General features: G+C 44.7%; 1 protein-coding gene across 4 annotated transcripts in view; it reads right to left on the bottom strand.

Annotated features, from left to right (window-relative positions):
- Positions 1 to 19,258, bottom strand: part of MIA3 (MIA SH3 domain ER export factor 3) — a 57,577-nt gene extending 38,319 nt beyond the window's left edge. For 3 of the 4 annotated variants that reach the window (XM_058275255.1, XM_058275257.1, XM_058275256.1), the window contains exons 1-5: positions 19,095 to 19,249; positions 16,228 to 16,361; positions 7,118 to 7,204; positions 2,071 to 4,891; positions 472 to 633 (exon numbers count right to left, since the gene is read on the bottom strand). In XM_058275255.1, coding sequence (XP_058131238.1) covers positions 472 to 633; positions 2,071 to 4,891; positions 7,118 to 7,204; positions 16,228 to 16,361; positions 19,095 to 19,227 — 3,337 coding nt within the window. In that variant the 5' untranslated portion in view covers positions 19,228 to 19,249. Of the gene's footprint in view, positions 1 to 471; positions 634 to 2,070; positions 4,892 to 7,117; positions 7,205 to 16,227; positions 16,362 to 19,094 lie in introns of all 4 variants that reach the window. The other variant, XM_058275259.2, reaches the window with a different exon arrangement.
- Between the last annotated feature and the right edge of the window lie 758 nt (positions 19,259 to 20,016).

Here is a 20,016-nt window from a genome sequence, read left to right as displayed (position 1 = left end):
AAAGCACAGAATTAGTTTTGGAGCAGTGGTCCTCAAACTTCAACTTGCACCAGAATTTTCTGGATGGCTTGTTAAACAGATTGCTGAGCCCTACTTCTGAGTTTCTGATTCAGGGTCGGAAAAGTTGCATTTCTAAAATTCCCACTGTGGTTGATGCTATCGGTCCAGGTGAATACTACTATTTTAAAGCAGAAGGCCTTCTTGTTTTACATTAAAATTATTTACACAAGCAAGTGATAGCCAACATTGGTTTGTGGGTTAGCTAGGGTCTCTGGCCTCCTTCCTACTTTTGATCTCCATCTGTCTTAACTTCTGCTTTTCTCTCAATTAGTTCTGGGATTTCTTTTCTTCTTTTACTGGCATACACCTGTAACAGTTTTCCCTTGATTTCCTACCTTTGACAACAAATCTCCTAGGTGGTCTGGTTTGTGATATGCCCCTACTTTGAAGAGAAAAATAAGTGTGCTTTACCTGGGTCTAAATCCTTCTCGGTATGCAGCTTCTCCAATATTTGAGAGGCAGCCGTGTCACTAGTCACGGGCTGATCCAAGCGGTCAGGTTCTTCAGGAACCTGCATTTTAAGATCTTCGGTGATCTCTGCTGGGAAATCATCCTCATGCGGTGGCTGCACCTCTACAGGGGAGAAGGTTGCATTAGGCTAGCAAATCTGAGTGACACTACCCCTCCCCTTCAGCTCACGCCTGACCAGTACTCTCTCATCAGACACCTCCAGGGGCACCAGAGCACTGCCTTCCCTGTCACTGGCACCCCGTGGAGCCTCACTGTCTTTTATCCCACTTCAGAGGTGGCTCATCCACATAATAAAAATTACAATGAAACTTTTATTTTCCCAAGTATTTCATAAACAAATATATTTATAGTAGGGACTTCAATAACTTAACTTCTCCTGGCAAACCAATATAAGCACACACATATACATATGCAAAAGAGTATTCCAGTCAAGAGCAGAAATAGAAACCATCTCTTCTACACACAAGTAAGCTGAACTTACACACACAAAGCATGCTTGTCTCATAGAGGTAGTACGGAGAAGGGCATTACACATAAAGAAAGGCACCTTGCTCACGAGTCTCTCAAATACTTTCAAAGTAATGCTTAGAGTAAAAAAGAGTGAGCCCTTCCCTGAGAGGCTCAGGTAACAGCTCAAGGAGACCCATAGCAAAGATAAATTTCTTTTAAGTCTCACATTTGAGCCTGAAAATACATTTGAATTTTGCATTCTAATCCCCAACTATGCGTGCTTTGATTAAATGCAAGAATGCTCCCCTTCCCCAGCTCTCAGGAAAAATCGGCACTCTGGGAAGATACATTTATTCTGTGGCTTTGTGTTCCCCTGAGGTTATGGTATAAACCCTCAAGTACCCCAGTTTGAAAAGCATAGGTATAGAGAATAGGCATGGAACTAAGAATCACAGTGTTCAGTCAGGTTTTGGCTCAGTCAGTTCAGCAAGTATTTGCCGAATGCCTTCTACATGTCAAGTGTCAAGTGCTACACGACAAAGGCCCTCATCCTGGGTCTTGCCTGGGGTAATCTGAATGAAAAGATCCCGAGGGCTTGGTAGAGTTTAACCATAAGTGCTCCCAGGAAGCAAGAAAGCACATGAATCCACAGAAGATGCAAAGTTGGGGGGCAAGGAGAAAACTCAGGCAAGGCATCCATTTAAAAGTTAAAGGCAGTCAGTCCTTCATAGGAAAGGAGATATTTTATGTTAAAGAAATTTGTTCATTGAAGCCCTTTCATGGTACTATATGAAATCTGCCCTTAGTTAACTGCTCTCCTTGTGCTTCATTTGCCTGTTAAAAAGTCTGCTTTTAAACATACTAGCCAGTTTCAACGGCTGCAGCCTAAAGAAAGGCAAGAGGGGACACGCGGTCCTCATTACGCTGTCTCTCTCCTAAGGCACACTGTGAACTTAGGAGTGTGCACACTCCTAAGATAAACTGTGAAGAGAGCTTTAAATCAAGGCTTGAGGTACTTCTATGAACCCCACACACACATCTACCTGTTCCTCAAGTCCAACTCTACAAGGCCATGGGTAAGTACTTTACCTTCAATAGGTCCATCCCAGCCTTCGACTGGAAGCTGTGCTGTTGCCACTGGTACAGACTTCTCCAATGTGGAGTGTGTGTACCTGACAAAATAGATCAGGTCTTGAATATCATCCAGCACTGCGGCCTCTTCAAATATGTTACTGTCCTTCACTCCCAGGTCTTTATTTTCAGTCACACGGGTATCGAGCATTTTCTCTGCTACACTCAGAATATGTGACTCAGAAGCACGAAAAACTTTATCTAAGACTTTGTCCACATTGTAGGGCAGGCTCTCTTGCTGAGCTGACTTCAGCTTTAATGACATCTCTTGGAACATGGCTTCCAGCTCATGGACGTCAAAGTACTTCTGGAACCGCTGCAAAGACTGCTGCTCTTTGAAGAAGCTCCCTATTATAGGCAAGTCCTTCATTGGGTCACCATACTCCGGCTGCACAGCTGTAGGTGGAGGCCAGTGGAACAGGTCATCTTCACGTTCTTCAGAAGCAGACCCCTGGCTTTCCACATCCAGGAGGGTCTGCAAATCCTCCTGGCCCTCTTCTGAGGATTTCTCTACCCCAGGCTTCTCAGTAAGCCCCGAGGTCTTTGGGTGTCCCACCTGGTTGTCCTCTCCCAGATAATCAGAATCCTTCCTCTGAAATACTTCACCTAACCCTGGAGCCTGAATTTGTGGCTCTTCAGGGAGGTCACTCACTTGAGATGGCCAGCGTGTTTTCTTATCCACAAGAGGGCTTTCTTCTTTTTCTACCACATTAGCTGGTTCTCTGTTTTTAAAATCTACTCCTTTGGCCATGGTTTCACTTTTCCTTTCATTCTCCAAAATCATACTAGTTTCTTCTTTGTCTTTTTCAGTTTCTGGATCAGGACTGCTGGTCCCTAAAATAGCTCTTTCAGGGACTTGTAGCTTAACATCGAAGCTCCTGTCCTGAAGCCCAGTGTTTTTTTCTTTAGACTGTTTTGCACTTACAGCATTTTCATCCTCCAGCAGTTCTTCGGGCATGTAATCAGTATCTTCCACTTCCGGCTTTTCCTTATGGAAACCTGGTAGTTCCACGCTATCGGTTTGACCTATCTTTTCTAGTTCTTGTGTATCCTGCATTGCCTCGTGATGGACAAACTCTTCATCTGAGGATTCCTCCTTGACCTCGTCCTCAGACAGCCCTGTCTTCCCATTCACCTGCTTACCAACTGCAGCGGCCCCATCTCTTTCTTGTTGCCAGGAGAGATTTTTTCCCAGAATGGAAACTTTGTCTTCCTGTTCTGTTGGCAAACCAGCTTCATCTGGAGAGGAGAATCGAGGTTGATTTGGGGTTTTAAGAACTAGTTCCTCTTTAAATTCCTCACCTTGATGCTCCACTGGAAGTGTGTGTGGTTCTGGTCCACTTACCAAAACATCTGCGTCCTCCACACTGTCTTTGGATGCATTATGCTGATTACCTCCTACGAGTGGTGCCACACCCATGGATTCCTGTTTCACCTTGGCTTCGTCCATTTGAGTCCCCAAAGTTTTAGGGACAGGTTCACTCTGTGAACCACCATCCAAAATCTGCTCTCCAGGCTTTTCTTTTGAGATATGAATAGTTGCTCCTTTTTGGTCATTTTCCTTGTTCTCAAAGGCTGGTTTTAATGTTTCTTTACCTATTTCAGCAGCTAGCAGAGATTTAAGATTAGTGCTTTGAGTAGAATCATGTGCAGTCCCCCCTCCTTGCTTCTCACCTTCTAACTCTGTCCCGTCTTGCCCTAGGCCCCTCAGGGAGTCCCCAACTTTCCTCTCTTTTCCTTTAATGTGAAGTTCTGTGTCCATTTCTGGGTCTTTGTCTTCATTTGTTTTAGGGACTTCTTCAATCAAAAGACCATCTTCTGCATTTTTAGGCTCCATAAAATCTGCTGATTGCGCTTCTCTCCAACTGCTACCTGGGACTAATACATCATCATCTTCCTTTTCCTCCTCTGAATTAGAACTCTTCAAATCCATAGTATCTGTTTTCTCTTCACTTCCTGTGACAATAGAGAGGATAGTATCCCCCAAGGTTGTGAGAATACTTTTATCATCTTTTCTGATGCCAGGGGCCTGAGTTATCTCAACCTTATCCTCTTCATTCAAATTCTGTTCTTCATCTGTTGAATATTTCTCAACTCTCAATTTCACTGGAGTTTTCGTATCTTCTTCATCTGTAAAGGTTAATAACGGGATGTCATCAAAGTTTTCTTTATCTTCCTCTTCTTCCTCCTTCCCCTCTGGATAATACTCAGCATCCAAGTCCTCATCAAAATCATCTTCTAATGAAGTAACAAGTCTGGTTGTCTCATCATCAGAAACAAGTGCATCAGCAGTTGAGCCAAATTTGGTTTTCAAGTCCAGGGTCATTTCTTTTTTGAGAAGTTTATAAGCATCAATCTTCTGTTCATTTGAGACTTGAGAACTATTGCTCGTTTTGTTGTTTTCACTTTCTGGCACTTTCAGTTTATCCTGCAGCGTTTCTTCAAAAGGTTCAAATGAAGAATGCTTCCCATGAGCGTTATCTGTTTGACTGTGTACATGAGGGTGGTTCTTCTGAACCTCAAATCTTTCCTCTTTATCTTTAGTGTCTTCAGAGAATGAACTTTCACGTTCCTCTAATTTGGCTTCTACTGGTTCGGGTTCAGGGTCACTATCCTCAGGTATTTCAGGAGGTTTTTCCACATGCTGAGAAGGTTTTGCTATAGCTTTCTCAGAATCTCCAATTTCAGAATTGTACAATTCCAAATATCCTAAAATTTCTTCTACATTGTAATTATTAAAATCATCTCTTCCTCCATCAAAACAAACAAAATCTGTCTCCTGTTAGAGAAAGAAAAACAACAGTGTGTAATCAACTGCCACAAGAGCAAACTCTTACCCATGATTCAAATTCATGTTTGGCTCTAGAGGGGCTTTTAAGATGACCGCAGGTGAGGACTGTTCTTAGGCAGTAGTGGGGTAGGCGGCTGGAACCCTCTTTTCAGTGGCTTCCTCCTCCCACCTGAGTAACACCCCTGGCTTCCCTTCATCCTCTCTTCCCCGGGAAGGGGAAGGAATGACTTGTGTGGTTGGAGAGTTTATTCAGCCAGGCCCTTTTCACTCTTTGGGACCTGCCAACTGGGGATACCCATCCTCAGTTCTTCATGCTGTCAGTTTTATAGTAACAATTCCCACTGGGGGAGGCCCTCCCGTTGGCTGGCTCTGTCCATGGCTGATTAAGTCTCATTCTAGTCTCCAATGTTAGAAATCCCATTATTGCTACACACTTGAGCCATATTACCCAAGAAAGATTCATTAGTAAATGATGGAGACATTTTGATCTTCATTTGCGTGACTTCTAGGAGTCTCAATTTGATCTGAGCACAGATAAGGAAAAAAACAGGGTGTCATCTATTGGGTCTCCCAACATCTGTGCCTGATGTTCTGAGAATTTACCTTGTTAATAACTAGCCCAGGAAAAGCTGGGCTACCACCCAGTCTCTCTACATCATGCCCTCCAGACTATATTTCTCTGCTCACCCAGCAAGAAATAGGCAGAATTTACCTTGTTATCAGGCTCTAAATCTCAATGGATTTTTTTGTTTGTTTGTTTCTATTTTCCCTAGTTTGGGTAAGATAAATCGTATCTTGTTGAGATGCAGGTATATGGCAAGTAAATAACTTAAAGAGACAAAGAATGGTGCCAGGGGGGCTTTCTCACTTAATTATTACCAAAAGAATGACACCAGCACAGATTTAGTCAGGGACAGACACTAATCGAAACAAGGGTTCTGAGAAGTCATTAAGATCTGCTCTTAGGATTATCTGTAAATCTATATTCTTCTGTTCCTTCACTAATAAGCAAACTGGCTCAAAAGGAAGTATAAACTGAGGGAAAAGAAAAAAAAAACACTACAGGCAATTTTCTTCTTCTAACTAAAGTTTCACAGTCCTCCAGGGAGACCTGCCCAGTGCAATAGGGATAAGTGATTTCCTCTTCCCATCACATGCATTTCTAAGCCATTTTCTTCATATTGCGGAAGCATGCAGTGGCAGCTACATTGAGAAGCTGGAATCTCAAAGAGGTGAGGAACTCCTGTCCCTCATTTATATCCCAGGCAGTCTCTTCATTAGAAGTGAGGCCAAATAGGCATTAGGGCTGATTTTATGACCCTCTAGACTATTAAACTTTAAGGATAGCAATCGTGCTGAGGCCTCACTCATTCTGCCCATCTTGTCTAAGATTTGCCAGCAGCTTGCAGGCTCCGCAGCAACTCCAAACAAAGAGCCCCTCAAAGATTTTGTAAATACAGGTGAAATGTCAGTTATTATGAATTTTGAAACTCCAGAAAATCATCAGCTAGAACGAAGATCTCAGAACACAAAATCCTTTTAGTCACAAAGCCACTTTAAGCCAGTGCACCACAGAGGAACGCTTTATAGAATGTACAGTCAGTACCATACAGATTAGAGATGGGCTCTCACCTGAAAGTAAATTCCCAAGTTCTTTTCCAATCTATAACATAAATATAATTCCTAAAATCACTTAAGAGTCAATAATAAGAAAATCCTCGTAAGTCTGCATTTCTAACCCTATACATAATTTAGAGTATGATTTATTTAATCAGATTTATATATATATATGTAAAATGTCTAACTGCTATTCAATGGGACATCTTTTCTTTTTGCTTACAAAAAGAAATGGTTTACCTCTTAAATTTAATAATTAGATGCAAAGATATAGAATTCTTAAATTTTTTCACATATGAAGCAGGCCAAGAAAAACCCTGTATAAGCATAAGCAACCTTGTATGAAAACACGTACTTTGTTATGTTAGATAACTTTCAGATTATGACAGAGAGTCCTCTTTTAGTTCTTTTCAAACTTTCTCTCTTTTTAAGGTAGTCTGGTTCAAAATGAAACTGATACATGACTGTTAGGGTTTTTTAAATTTTCCTGACCCATATCTCCCCATATAAAATTCGAAGACAGTTAACTGAGTTTAACTGACAAATTTATAAGCTAATTTGTAATTAAGAACAACAAAAAAGAAATCCACAACTTACATCTGTTGGAAGTTGAAGCTCTTCTTTAGCATATTCATGAACTACATGGATTAAATCCTTTGGAAAATACCCAAAAACACGCCCAACCTACAAGAAGAAATAGGCAAAGGCAACAGATAAGCAAATTTCTTTATGAGAAATATAAATGAGTCTTCTTAGTAGGGAGAGGAAATACACAAATATATAGGCAAGGTAGATAACAGCCCAGAGATACAGTTGCTACAATAATTACACTGAGATTATTATTCCAATAAAAATTTAAGTATAGAATATTGTTAAGCCAACGTTTCTAAAACCATTGACATTTTCTCTCAACATTCAGCTTAATTTTAAACAAGGCATATAAAGCCAAACTTTCGAAGGGAAAATATCTGCATAAGAAATATATTACTGTACATTATATGATTAAAACCATGAAAATCAAAACTAGTTAGAAACACATTTAGAAATAACCTCTAGGAAGAATTTGCCTGCATATTTCACTGCACTGCCCATAAACTAGTACTCAAAAGTCATTCTTAAATCAATAAATACTCAGGAAAATTAATAAAAAGAATATGGAAGTTATAAATGTATGTCTACTACAACAAATGGCACATTTTATTAATATTAAGCTGATGTACTAGCTTTTTCAGTAGGTATTTAGGGAGAAAACAAAATTGCAATGTAATTCACACTAATCTACACACCAAATTTAGTTCTGGGAAAATTAAAACTTCTGTAGAATATAAGCCCACTCGTCTTCAGCACTAACAGCTAAAGTATAGACAGTGTGTCCTCTTAGGAAGCATACACTATCCTTTACTAGCTACTTTTGAAAAGGAGGGGTAGGTCTCTTCCCATCATTAGAGAAGAACCCTAACATGCAGACTCAATGCACAAAAATAAAGAAGGCCATCTTATCACTAACTCCTAAAATATCCTCATTTCATGAATGCTCTGGTCTATCTGACAACTATGTAAAAGCCAGCATAGTAGGAGAATCCTGCCATGAAGATTAGATAAGACAGGGCAATTAAAAGCTACCACAGGGAGCAATGTGGGAAGAGGCTCAAGTCATTGATGGCCTACTTTTCACACCTGAGGCCCTGGGTTCAATCCCAGGGCCTCCAAAACAAAAAAACAAAAAAAAACAGGAGGATTGTGGGAAGATGGCAGCAGACTACCAGGCAGAACTGAATGCCATCACAAAAAATAAAATAACCACGAAGAGCCAAAAGCTGTCCAGGGGGGAGGGATCTGCTTTTAAAGAAAATCAGTTTGTCTTGGGGCAAAATCTTATCTGCTATAGACCTCTGAAATCTACAAAACAATTTATCTGTTTCCAATACACAAATGGACAAAGGATTAACATTTTCTTTACAATAAGGAGAAACAGACAGGGAAACATGAATCACAGGTCCTCTACAGTTGAGTAAACCTGCAGGGCATCCTCCACTGGATTTCAGTCTGAGTCATTCTTAAGTGATGGTTTCTTCTCCTTGGTGCCTTAGAAGAACCCACCCTCTCCACATGCTTGCCCAATGGCCATTTTCTTGGTGCCACCCTCATCAAACATCTGAGTGTCGACCACGATCCAGACCTCACCCTCCAAGAGTAGTGAGGTAACTGCCACACCTTACCCAATCTATGGGTTAGTCTTAACCCCATAGTACAGTGATGTGAAGACAACATCCCCCCAAACTTTTGGCATATAGGCTCAACCCTCTCAGAATAATGAGCTGACCACCTGGTCTTCCCTAACCTTTCACATACAGGCTCAACCCTCTCAGAGCAACAAGTTGACCACCCGGCCTTCCCTAATCCATGGGGGACAGGTCTACCCCTCTCAGACCTGTGGGGGGCTGACCTTAACCACCATAATCACTGGGGAATGTGCTCCACCCTCTCTGTACCCTGGGTGGCAAAACTCTCCCAGAACCCCCAAACATCAGGTGGGAACATCCCCCTCTTGAACTGCTGGGGCAAACTCACCCTCTCTGTATACAAGGGTGGGGTTCCACTCTTGGCCCAAGGTGACGTCTTAATTCCAGATCTCATGGTTTTCCTCTTAAATTCCATGGTTTTCCTCTTAAAGCTGTTTCTTCTTCAATCTTTCCTTTCCATGTCCCTTTTAGTCCAAGCTGATGGTGGTTTTGTTCATACAGCTCTCTCAAAAACCTTGTTGGCTAAGCATGCAGGAACCAGGGGTCCAAGCCTTCAGACAGTAAGACTTTCCACAAGTCTTTCCTAGATATCTAAATCTTCAATCTTGATTTACAAGTTTCAAGTTTAGTTAAGTCCTCCAATTGGGCACTTTCATCTGGGATCTTGATTTCCAGAAGCTTGGAATTTCCAGAGTCAGTTTGTTTTCTTTGTACCCGACAGTTCAGTCCTCAGCATATCTCTCTCATCTAGCACTTTGCTATAAGTTAGAAGCAGAAGCCAAGTCACATTCTCCAGGTTTACTTTGAAAATTCCTTCAGCTAAATGCCCAGGCTTGCCATTTTCAAATTCTGCCTTCCATAAAACATCAGGAGTTAATTTTGCTAAGTTCTCTGTAACTTTAAAACATGGATCACCTTTCCTCCAGTTTCCAGTAATAGTTTCATCATTAACTTCTAAGGCATCATAAAGTCTCTTTAGCATCCATATTACTATCAACAGTCTCTTCAAAGCATTGTAGGTCTTTTCTTCCAAGTACCTCACAATTCCTCCAAAGAATACCCCTTACCCATTATAAAACTGTTCCAGCATTTCGGTAATTGCAAAAACACTTCCCCACTTCTTGGTACCAAATTCTGTATTAGTCGGCCAAAGGGGTGCTGATGCAAAATACCAGAAATTGGTTGTTTATAAAGGATATTTATTCGGGGTAGGAGCTTACAGATACCAGACCGTAAAGCATACGTACTTCCCTCACTAAAGTCTATTTTCACATGTTAGAGCAAGATGGCTGCCGACATCTGTGAGGGTTCAGGCTTCCTGGGTTCCTCCCTTTCTGGGGCTTGCTTCTTTTTCCTCTGTGAGCTTACTTTTGGGGATCCAGCTTAAGGCTTCACCATCAAACTCCAACATCAAAAACCCCAACTCTGTGTTTTGCCATGCCTTTTATCCGCAAGTCCCCACCCACCAAAGGGCAGGTACTCAATGCCCTATTGACACAAGAGGTTTACTTGATTAAGCAATCAATATAACCTCATATACCCAGAAGAAAAGACCAGTTTACAAACATAATCCAGTATTTCTTTTCGGAATTCATCAATAATACCAAACTGCTACACCAACCCTTATGAAGGACATAAATTTCAATATCTAAGAAGGACAATGCACCCCAAACAAAATAAATCCAAAGAGACCACCCCAAGGCACCTACTATTCAGTATGACAAATATCAGAGGTAAAGAGAGGATTCTGAAAACAGCAAGAGAAAAGAAAAGCATCACATACAAGGGAAATTCTATAAGATTAAGTGCCAGCCTCTCATCAGAAACCATGGAGGAGAGAAGGAAGAGGTATGATATATTTAAGGTACTGAAAGAGAAAACTGCCAGCCAAGAATTCTGTATCTGGCAAAGCTGTCCTTAAAAAATGAGAGTGAGTTCAAAGTCTTCAAAACAAAAACTGATGGCATGTTAAAAGACCAGCTTTGCAAGAGATACTGAAGGGGGTGCTGCAGTCTGGAAGGAACAAACAAGGGCAAGAGATTTGGAGAAGAGTTTAGAAATGAATATTATTAGGAAGGGTAAACTAAAGGATAAGAAGACAGGTAATAGAACAATATGACCAGAGAGCTGAAGGGCAAAATGCATGAAGTAGTGCCTTTACAATAATACGCTGAATGTTAATGGATTGAACTCCCCAATCAAAAGACAAAGATGGATATACTGGATTAAAAAATATGAGCTGCCTATATGTCATCTACAAGAGGCCCACCTTAGATGGAAGGACACAACCAGGTTAAAAGTAAAGGTTGGAAAAAGGTATTCCATGCAAATAGTAACCAAAAAAGAAGACGACCAAATAAATGTAAAATAATATTATAGTTTATGAACAATAATTACTCGGTGCAACTGGCAAATTGTTACTGTGATCAGTATTCTCCAATTTTTTTTCATACAAGATAAACACTTGCTTTAATTGAGGAGGGCAGAAGAAAAGATATATTTTTGGATACTTCATTTCTTATTCATACTCTTTAATTAAAATTATCTATCTGGATCAATGATTTCACAGAACTTACTGTTGAACAAGATTCTGAGTTTTTCTGCCTTGTAAAATTGTGAACTAGAAAACTGTTATCTGCTGTAATTCATTCCAATAAGATGTGAAAAATTCTCAAATAGGAATTTGATTATCTAGAAAGAATTATGGCCTAAATGGAAATTAACTAAACCAATAATTTATTTCATTCTTGGAGATCATTATGTCCCAACAATTAGAGCTGTAATATAAAAATTAGAATTGTTATAATTTCTATATTTGAATTATTTACATTTAGAAATATTTGTTGCTATGATATATATTTTTTTAAAGATTTATTTTTTATTTATTTCTACCCTCCCCCGCCCCATTCTCCCCATTGTCTGCTCCCTGTCACCATTCACTGTGTGTTCTTCTGTGTCTGCTTGTGTTCTCATTAAGCGGCTCCAGGAACCAACCCTGGGACCTTCCAGAGCGGGAGAGAGGCAATTACTCTCTTGCACCACCTCAACTCCCAGTTCTGCTCCGTCTTATTTTCTCTACTCTGTGTCTTGTTGCGTCACCTTGCTGCACCAGCTCTCCATGTTGGCTGGCACTCCCATGCAGGGCAGCTTTCCCACGCTGGGTGGCATTCCTGCGCAGGGCGACATTCCTGCATGGGCTGGCACTCTGCGTGGGCCAGCTCACCACACAGGCCAGCTTGCCCTCACCAGGACTCCCTGGGCATCGAACCCTGGACTCCTATATGGTAGATGGGAGCCCAATTGGTATTCCTGTATATATTTTTTGTAATTTATTATATTAAATCTAACCTGGCCTTGCACTTTTGTTTAAAATCTGTAATTTCTTTCAATATGTTTTTCTGTTTATTTTACAATTTTACAATATAGGTCTTTTTTATAGCTAAAAAATTGCCATTATTAAACACTTCAGCTAAATCATGTGGTATGTGAATATATCTCAATAAAACTGCTTAATAAACAAATAAATAATTGTGCAAGAAGAGCCAGAAATACCAGCTTTGTACAGCAGGGGAAACAGATTGAGAGGGGAGGAATTTCCTTGTTTGTTTTTTGTTTATTATTATTGAAATAATGAAAAGTCTTTAATAATGATTGAAGTGATGAATGCACAAATAAATATGTGATTATAACAAATACCAGTGGCAGTACACTCTGGGTAAATTATATGCTTTATTAATATGTATCAACAAAATTGATTAAAAAAAAAAACAAGAAGCAAACAAACGGAAAAACCGACTAAGGGAGCTGATGTGGTGTGGCAGCTGAGCTTTGGCTTCTCACATATGAAGTCTCAGGTTCAATCTCCAGCCCTGGCACATCAAAAAAAGCTACCATGTTGGCAATTAAAATCTAATTAAAGTCTAAAATTCTAAAAAAGACAGCAGAATGACAACTAAAACACAGAAACAAGAATTGTTTTGAAAGCTAGAGAGAATTTTTAATTTCCTAAAATATAAGACTCACGAAATGAGAGGGGGGACTGAGGGAAAATATACTTTTTTCTTCTGGGGAAAATTTTATTAAGGGAGAATCTGGAAAAGGGAAACATATCAGAAATATATGGAAAAAGGAAAGACATTTTTCTTTGTTTAATCTTTGTACAACTAAGACCAGAGACCACATAAAACCAATAGTTATACACTGGGTGATGTCCCATTTCTTATGAGCTCACAAAAAAAAATGCTGCAAAATCACAGGCCCTTATGACATAAAGTAATTTTTTTTTTTAAAGATTTATCGCTCCCCCCATTGTCTGCTCTCTTTGTGCATTCGCTGTGTGTTCTTCTATGTCTGCTTGTATTCTCATTAGGCAGCTCCGGGAACATCCTGGGACCTTCTGGAGTGGAAGAGAGGCAATAACTCTCTTGTGCCACCTCAACTCCCTGTTCTGCTACGTCTTCTTATTTTCTCTCCTCCATGTCTCTTGTTGCGTCATCTTGTGCACCAGTTCTCAGTGTCGGCCAGCACATTTGCATGGGGTGGCTTTCCCGCACAGGGCAGCATTCCCATGTAAGGGGGCACTCCTGCATGGAGCAGCATTCCTGCATGGGCTGGCACTCCATGTGGGCCAGCTCGCCGCACAGGCCAGCCTGCCCTCACCAGGAGCCCTTGAACCTTGGACCTCCTCTATGGTAGACGGGAGCCCAATTGGTTGATCCACATCCGTTTCCCAGAAAGTAATCTTTATTTCCAACTTGTTTGATTTTGCTTGATTTTGCTTCCACATATCATCCCTGCCAAGGAATCATGGACTTGATATGGAAAATAAAGTAGATTATCACTTCAAGAGAATAAACCCTGTGTAAGCTACTATAGGATAAATGTGAATAGATGCCGCTGCCCTGTAATGAAATAATCAAAAGCAAGATGGATAAGACATGGACTCTTCCAATGCAGAACTTTTTTTTTTTTTAAAGGAGGTACTGGGGATTGAACCCTGGACCTTGTTCATGGGAAGCAGGCACTCAATTCTTCAGCTACATCCACTCCCCAGTGAGAGCTGGTTTTTTTCATTTGTTGTTTTTAGGAGGCACTGGAAATTGAACCTGGGACCTCGTACGTGGGTAGCAGGTGTTCAACACTGAGCTACATCTGCTCCCCATTGCAGAGTTTTTAACTTTAATATGGAGCTAAGACAATAGACAAACTAACTGCGATCCAAGGCAGTATAAATGAATGCCTTGAGAGCAATGAAAACAAAGTATTACCTGCACAATTATGGGACAGCAAAGATCCCTTCTGGGTGGGGGTGGAAGCAGGGCTTCCCTAAGAAGGCAGGATGACAGCTGCGACTCAGAAAATCTAGCAGGATTTCCAGACATGAGTATGGTCACCAGCAAAAGCATGGAGGTGGGAAAATACAAGTCGAGTTCATTTATCCAAATGCTCAAGGGGGAAGGGGAAAGGAGCTTAACCACAATATGAAAAATGCCGCCTAGGCACAAGGAAAAGCACTCCCAAGCTTGCAGATTATCAAGAAATCTCGTTTGGTGGACTGGAAAGAAAAAGCATAGATCCTTATTTGTATGGAGTGATTCAACTGGGGTCTGCCTGAACACAAGGGTTGTATCTGACCACCTCATCTCTCAAGATTCCTTCCTAGAAATCCAGAATGCCATCAAAATGCATCCTTTTCCCTCTCCGGAGTTCTCCAGTCTATTTTCTGTACTGGCTGATGATTTGTTGAAAATGAAAGCATTCACAAGTGGGGCCAGGCATTTCCTTATGTTGGGACAATCTAAAGACCTCAAGGACCCTTTCTATTTTAAGTAAGCACTTTTTTTAAAAAGAAAAGGAGAGAAGCGGCTATGGCTCAATCAGTTGGGCTCCCATTCATCACATGGGAGGCCCTGGGTTCACGTCCTGGGGCCTCCTTGTGAAGGCAGGCAACACAACAACAAAAAAAGGGAGACAAGCAAAAACACAGAAGAGCGTGCAGTGAATGGACACAGAGAACAGACAGCAAGCAAGCTGCAAGGGGGGGGATTAAAAAAAGAAAAAAAGGAAAGGAATAATTCCCAAGGCTCTCGGTCAGGTTACTCCTAGTGAATCTCATTATAAGCATCAAAGCGCAGTGCATTCACTGACTTCCATGGCTGCTATCAGGACACCCGTGACACTGGCTGGAAATACAGTCCCTGGGGGAGCCTCCAGGAACAGGTACCCCAAATTCAGGAAGGGGATGACTCAGAAATTGCTAAAAAGCAACAAACAGAGATGACCTTTACCTTTTTTTAACAGACTAATAATAGCACAAAAATTAGGTAACACCATTCCCAGGACACTAAATTTTTACAAATATGAAAAAGGTAATTATAGAGAAAAAGAAATACATATAAAATCGACTCTAAACTTGCATGCCGGACACACTATTAAATGGGTTGAACTGTATCCTCCAGAAGACATGTTCAAATCCTGAAGCCCAGTCCTGTGACTGTGACCTGATGTGGACACAGGGTCTTTGGAGATGTGATTCAGAGGAGGGCGAGTTAGATTAGGGTAGGTCCTGACCCAATACAAATGATGTCCTTATAAGAGGGAGAGAAATCGACAGAGAGAAAGAATGCCACGTGACAACTGAGGCAGAGAATACCATGGATGGCCAGCAGGCCACTGCCAGAAGACAGGAGAGGGAGCCGATGTGGCTCAAGTGGTTGAGTGCCCACCTCCTACATGAGAGGTCCCAGGTTCAGTTCCCGGTGCCTCCTGAAAAAACAAAAACAACAAGCAAAACAGATAATAAAACCAACCCAGGGAAGCTGATGTGGCTCAGTGGCTGAGTATGGGCTCCCCGTGTGTGAGGTCCCAGGTTCAATCCCCAGGCCCTCGTTCCTCAAAAAAAAAAAAGGAGAGCGACGTGGTAGAAGAAAGTCTTCCTTACAGGCTTCAGACAGAGCATGACCCTGCTGTGACTCTGCTGGTACCTAGCTTTTGGACTTCTAGCCCCCAGAACGGTGACAATCTGTTGTTTTGAGCTAGCCCAGTTTGCAGTACTTAGGGCAGCCCTTGGAATCTAAGGTGGCTATCGTGCACTTAGTTTAGAGGAGTGAGTCTAATGTCCGAGGGCCCTATGAGAGCTCCTTCCTTTTCAAAGAAATGAAGTTAAGAATTTCCAGGTTTTCACCATTTCAACCTTTGAGAAGTTTGGAATGTCCACGGTCAGTAAGACCTAGAAGCTGATGCTATGAGCAATAGCCAGAATCAGCTCAGTCCTACTAGAGGTCTCTGCTAAGCCCGATCCACCAGACCTGGAGCTGGGACACAGGCATCTTCTTTCTTCCCAGGCTAGCAGAGAGGACAACTTAACCCCAAGAAAGATACTGATAATGCATGTTTTTTTATTTAAATGTACAGTGCTAAACAAGTCAATAAAAAGAAAATAAGGTATGTCAAAATTGTACTTACAGTTCCAGCCCAAACTTCAGGCGCTATCCCTGCCAGTTTATAGTAGACATATACAGGGTCATCTCTTTTAAAGCTCACGAAACGACAGTCTGGACCTGTGAAATCTTCTACCGCCTCACCCCGGTACATTAACACTGTACATAAAGAGAAAAAAAAAAAACATAATCAATTCTCAGGTTTCAACTTGTACAGCCCACATTGATTTAAATATTGGAAACAACAATCAAGTTTCTCCAGTACTCTCTGGAATCCCTTTCCATTTATGCTCAAAGCACCTAAAATCCTTAGTGCTTTACTGTTACAAATCACAGTACCCCCTTTCCAGCAGCCAGGGGAAGGGAAAGCTTTTCCTGTTTTTCCCTGTGGAGGATGCTGAGAAACAGAGCGGTGTGTTCACTGCCACACATGGCTGGTCTCAAGGGCAGTTCTCAGTTCCCTGTTTAACCCTCCAAACCTCAATCTTTGCTGTTTCATACATTAAAAACAAAAATTTTCAAAGGCTGATGCTGAATGGCTGAAGCATGGCTACAAACAGAGGTAATTTGGAACTGGGAAGAGTCCCCAGGAACCCCCACGGGGTCAATTAACTTGAACTAACCACTAAAAGGCACTACCTTTAAGTGGCTGTAACTGCTACCATACAGCAGCAAACACTGTCAGCTTCATCTCCAATTAAGCTATTCTCTCTGTACATTATCTGAATAAATTAACAAGACAGGACATCATACCATATTAGGGATCCCATCACATCAAAAAGCACTATTTTCTAAAACTAAATAATGTCTACTGTATTCAATGTTAAGATTTCAAAACAAATGAAGACATGCCCTTTTATTTTTCTACAAACTCGAAAACAGACATCCCAAGTGGCAGGGACCAAGCAAAGCTCTGAGGATACTCAGTTACCTTCGGTCCTAAAATGCAGGACTTTAAATGACAATCTAGAAACTGATAATGTTTTCTTTTTGTGGGACAAATAGTTTCTGATGTAACAGTCAATAAATGCATTTAAAAACCGGGGTGGGGGGAGATGAAATGGAAATAATGTCTTTTTAAAAAGCCAATTAGCAATAAAATTTATGGCAAGTATCTTTAAACACATAGGAGGATAGTTGAGGAATAAATATAGATTTGGGGAGGTTGTTTTTTGAAGCTAAAATCTGATTTTAAAACTTGTCAGCATCTTTACTCAGATATGAGTGGGCAGGAGGCAAGGTTGAAAACTGGACAAGTTAAGGTTGGGGTTTCTATCAGAACTGGAAATGGCAATGTCACTCTTGCTCCCCCTTAGAAGATATTGAAATTTATAACCATATATCCTACAAACCACCTAGTGCACACTGTGAAACAGGTACTTGAAAAGCATCCAAAGACACCTTATACACACACCTTACTAAATTCTTTATACAACACAACCCAGACCCAGGCCCCATGCACACAGCTGCCTGTTGTGTCTGGACACATCTGCTTGGACACACACCATTTCTCAAATTACTTTGAACAAGTATGGACCCTTCCAGCACAAGTGTATTTCTTAGGACTGAGGAGGTATCAGTGATGTGATCTCTAGGTAACTTATTTTGAGGAACCCAGGTGCGATAGTGCTTGGAAGCAAAGAAGAGCAAACATGTTGGCATATCCAACCCTGCTTGCTAAAAACGCCTGGTTTCACTCCGGGAAAACTGAAGGAAAAAGAAGTTGTGGAAGTTGTTCCGCTTTCACAGTGTGTGTTTGTATCAGCCCTAGGGTTACCTCCAGGAAGGGCTTAACACGGATTAGATATCAACCCCCTTCCTTCTTTCTTTAATGATGTTAAGAGTGATACAAATTCTTCAACTTAGGAAATTTGCTTTAGAAAACACCAATCTGAATACTTCTTAGCCTTTTCATTATGACTTTTTCCCATCTCTCTATATTTTGCTTCCAAGGCATGGGCAGCCGCTGTCAATGTTACGAGGTTGTGTGAGAACAGACGGGAAGCCACAGGAATGACCCCGGCTCCGCACACACAGGAAGAGGATCGCCCAAGTGGCGAAGGCTGAGGCCGGCCTGTAAGACCCTTTAGGTATTTATCACACCCCAGTGTCCCTCTCGAGCCGCAGAGCTCGGCCCTTCCCGCGGCCCACCCCCGACCCGGGACTGGCGATCATTCCGCCTGCTGCGCACAGAAGAGGCTGCCAGTCCCAGGGGGCCAGGGCAGAGCCTTCGCCTCCTCCAAAAGCGAAAAATTTGGGCGTTTCTGCTGCCCCGGCCGGCAGGTGCCAGGAGCCCACACGCACGGAAAGGCCAGGGCAGCGCGGCTCTGGGTGGAATACCCCGGACTCGGGCCCCCCTCCAGCCTAACCTCCCCTCCCGGGTCCAAGCGCAGGGCGACCCCAAACCCGAGGAGCCGAGGGCGCGGGGGCCGGCGGGCGGGGCCCTCCGCAGCCCACCACGGCCCGCCCCGGCGCGCCCGGGCCCCCGCGCCCCGCCGGCAGCTGCGCGGCCCAGGCCCGGGGCTGGGGCAGCAGAGCGCGCAGGCACGCGGGGAGCCCGCGGCGCGCAGCCCCAGTCCCCTCGGGGCCGAGGCGCACCGGGGGCCGGGGGCGACCCTGTGAGGAGCCCTGGGCGAACCGAGGGCCACCCCGCTCCGGGCAGCGAAGGCGACATCAAACGCGGGCAACAAGTGGGAGGCGAGCCCCGCGGCCAGGCCGGCGGGCCCAGGCGCCCGCAGCGCCGAGGCGACAGACGCGGCGCCCGCTCGCCCACTCCCGCGCCCCTCGCAAGCTGCGACCCCCGCCCCCACCCGGCCCCCGGGCGGCCCCCCGCCCCGCGCCCCGCGCCGCCGCGCAGCCCCCGGGGCGCGCCGCCGCGCTGCGGGCACTCACTGCTGCAGTCTTCGTCGGCGCAGAGCTTGTGCTCGGAGAAGCGCCGGCCCAGGCTCCCGGCCGCCCCCGCCGGCAGCGCCCAGAGCGGCCCGAGCACCAGCAGCCAGCGCAGCGGGGCCCGCGCCGCGGCCATGTTGGGGCCCACTCCGCGGAGGGCGGGGGCGGGGGCCGGCGAGGGGCGGGGCGAGGAGGGCGAGGGGGCGGGGAGAGGGGCGGGGCACCAGCAGCCAGCGCAGCGGGGCCCGCGCCGCGGCCATGTTGGGGCCCACTCCGCGGAGGGCGGGGGCGGGGGCGGGGGCCGGCGAGGGGCGGGGCGAGGAGGGCGAGGGGGCGGGGAGAGGGGCGGGGCACCAGCAGCCAGCGCCGCGGGGCCCGCGCCGCGGCCATGTTGGGGCCCACTCCGCGGAGGGCGGGGGCGGGGGCCGGCGAGGGGCGGGGCGAGGAGGGCGAGGAGGGCGAGGGGGCGGGGAGAGGGGCGGGGCACCAGCAGCCAGCGCAGCGGGGCCCGCGCCGCGGCCATTTTGGGGCCCACTCCGCGGAGGGCGGGGGCGGGGGCGGGGGCGGGGGCCGGGCGAGGGGCGGGGCATGGGGGCCGGGAGTAGAGGGGCAGGGAGGACGGCAGGCGCGGGCCCGCGAGGGTGGGGCGCGCGGGGCGGAGCGCGGAGGGGCCGGCGGACGCGGGGCCAGGGGCGGGACCAGACGTAGAGGGACGGTGGGCGGGGCCTTAGGAGGCGGGGCGAGGGCCCGCGGCGCGGGGGGGAAGGGAGGCGGGGGCGGCCTCACGGGGGCGGGGCGAGGAGCGGGGTGGGGGAGGGGAGAGGGGAGGGGGGCCGGCGACGCGCGAGTGGGGCGGGGCGCGCGGCCCGGGAAGGTTGGCGCTGTTCCCGAGTGACACGTCAGCGGGGTCTGAAGGAGGCCCAGT

This window comes from Dasypus novemcinctus, chromosome 13 (assembly GCF_030445035.2).
Source record: "Dasypus novemcinctus isolate mDasNov1 chromosome 13, mDasNov1.1.hap2, whole genome shotgun sequence".
In the NCBI taxonomy this organism is placed as follows: Eukaryota; Metazoa; Chordata; class Mammalia; order Cingulata; family Dasypodidae; genus Dasypus; species Dasypus novemcinctus.
This window is presented reverse-complemented; position numbering and strand designations above follow the sequence as displayed.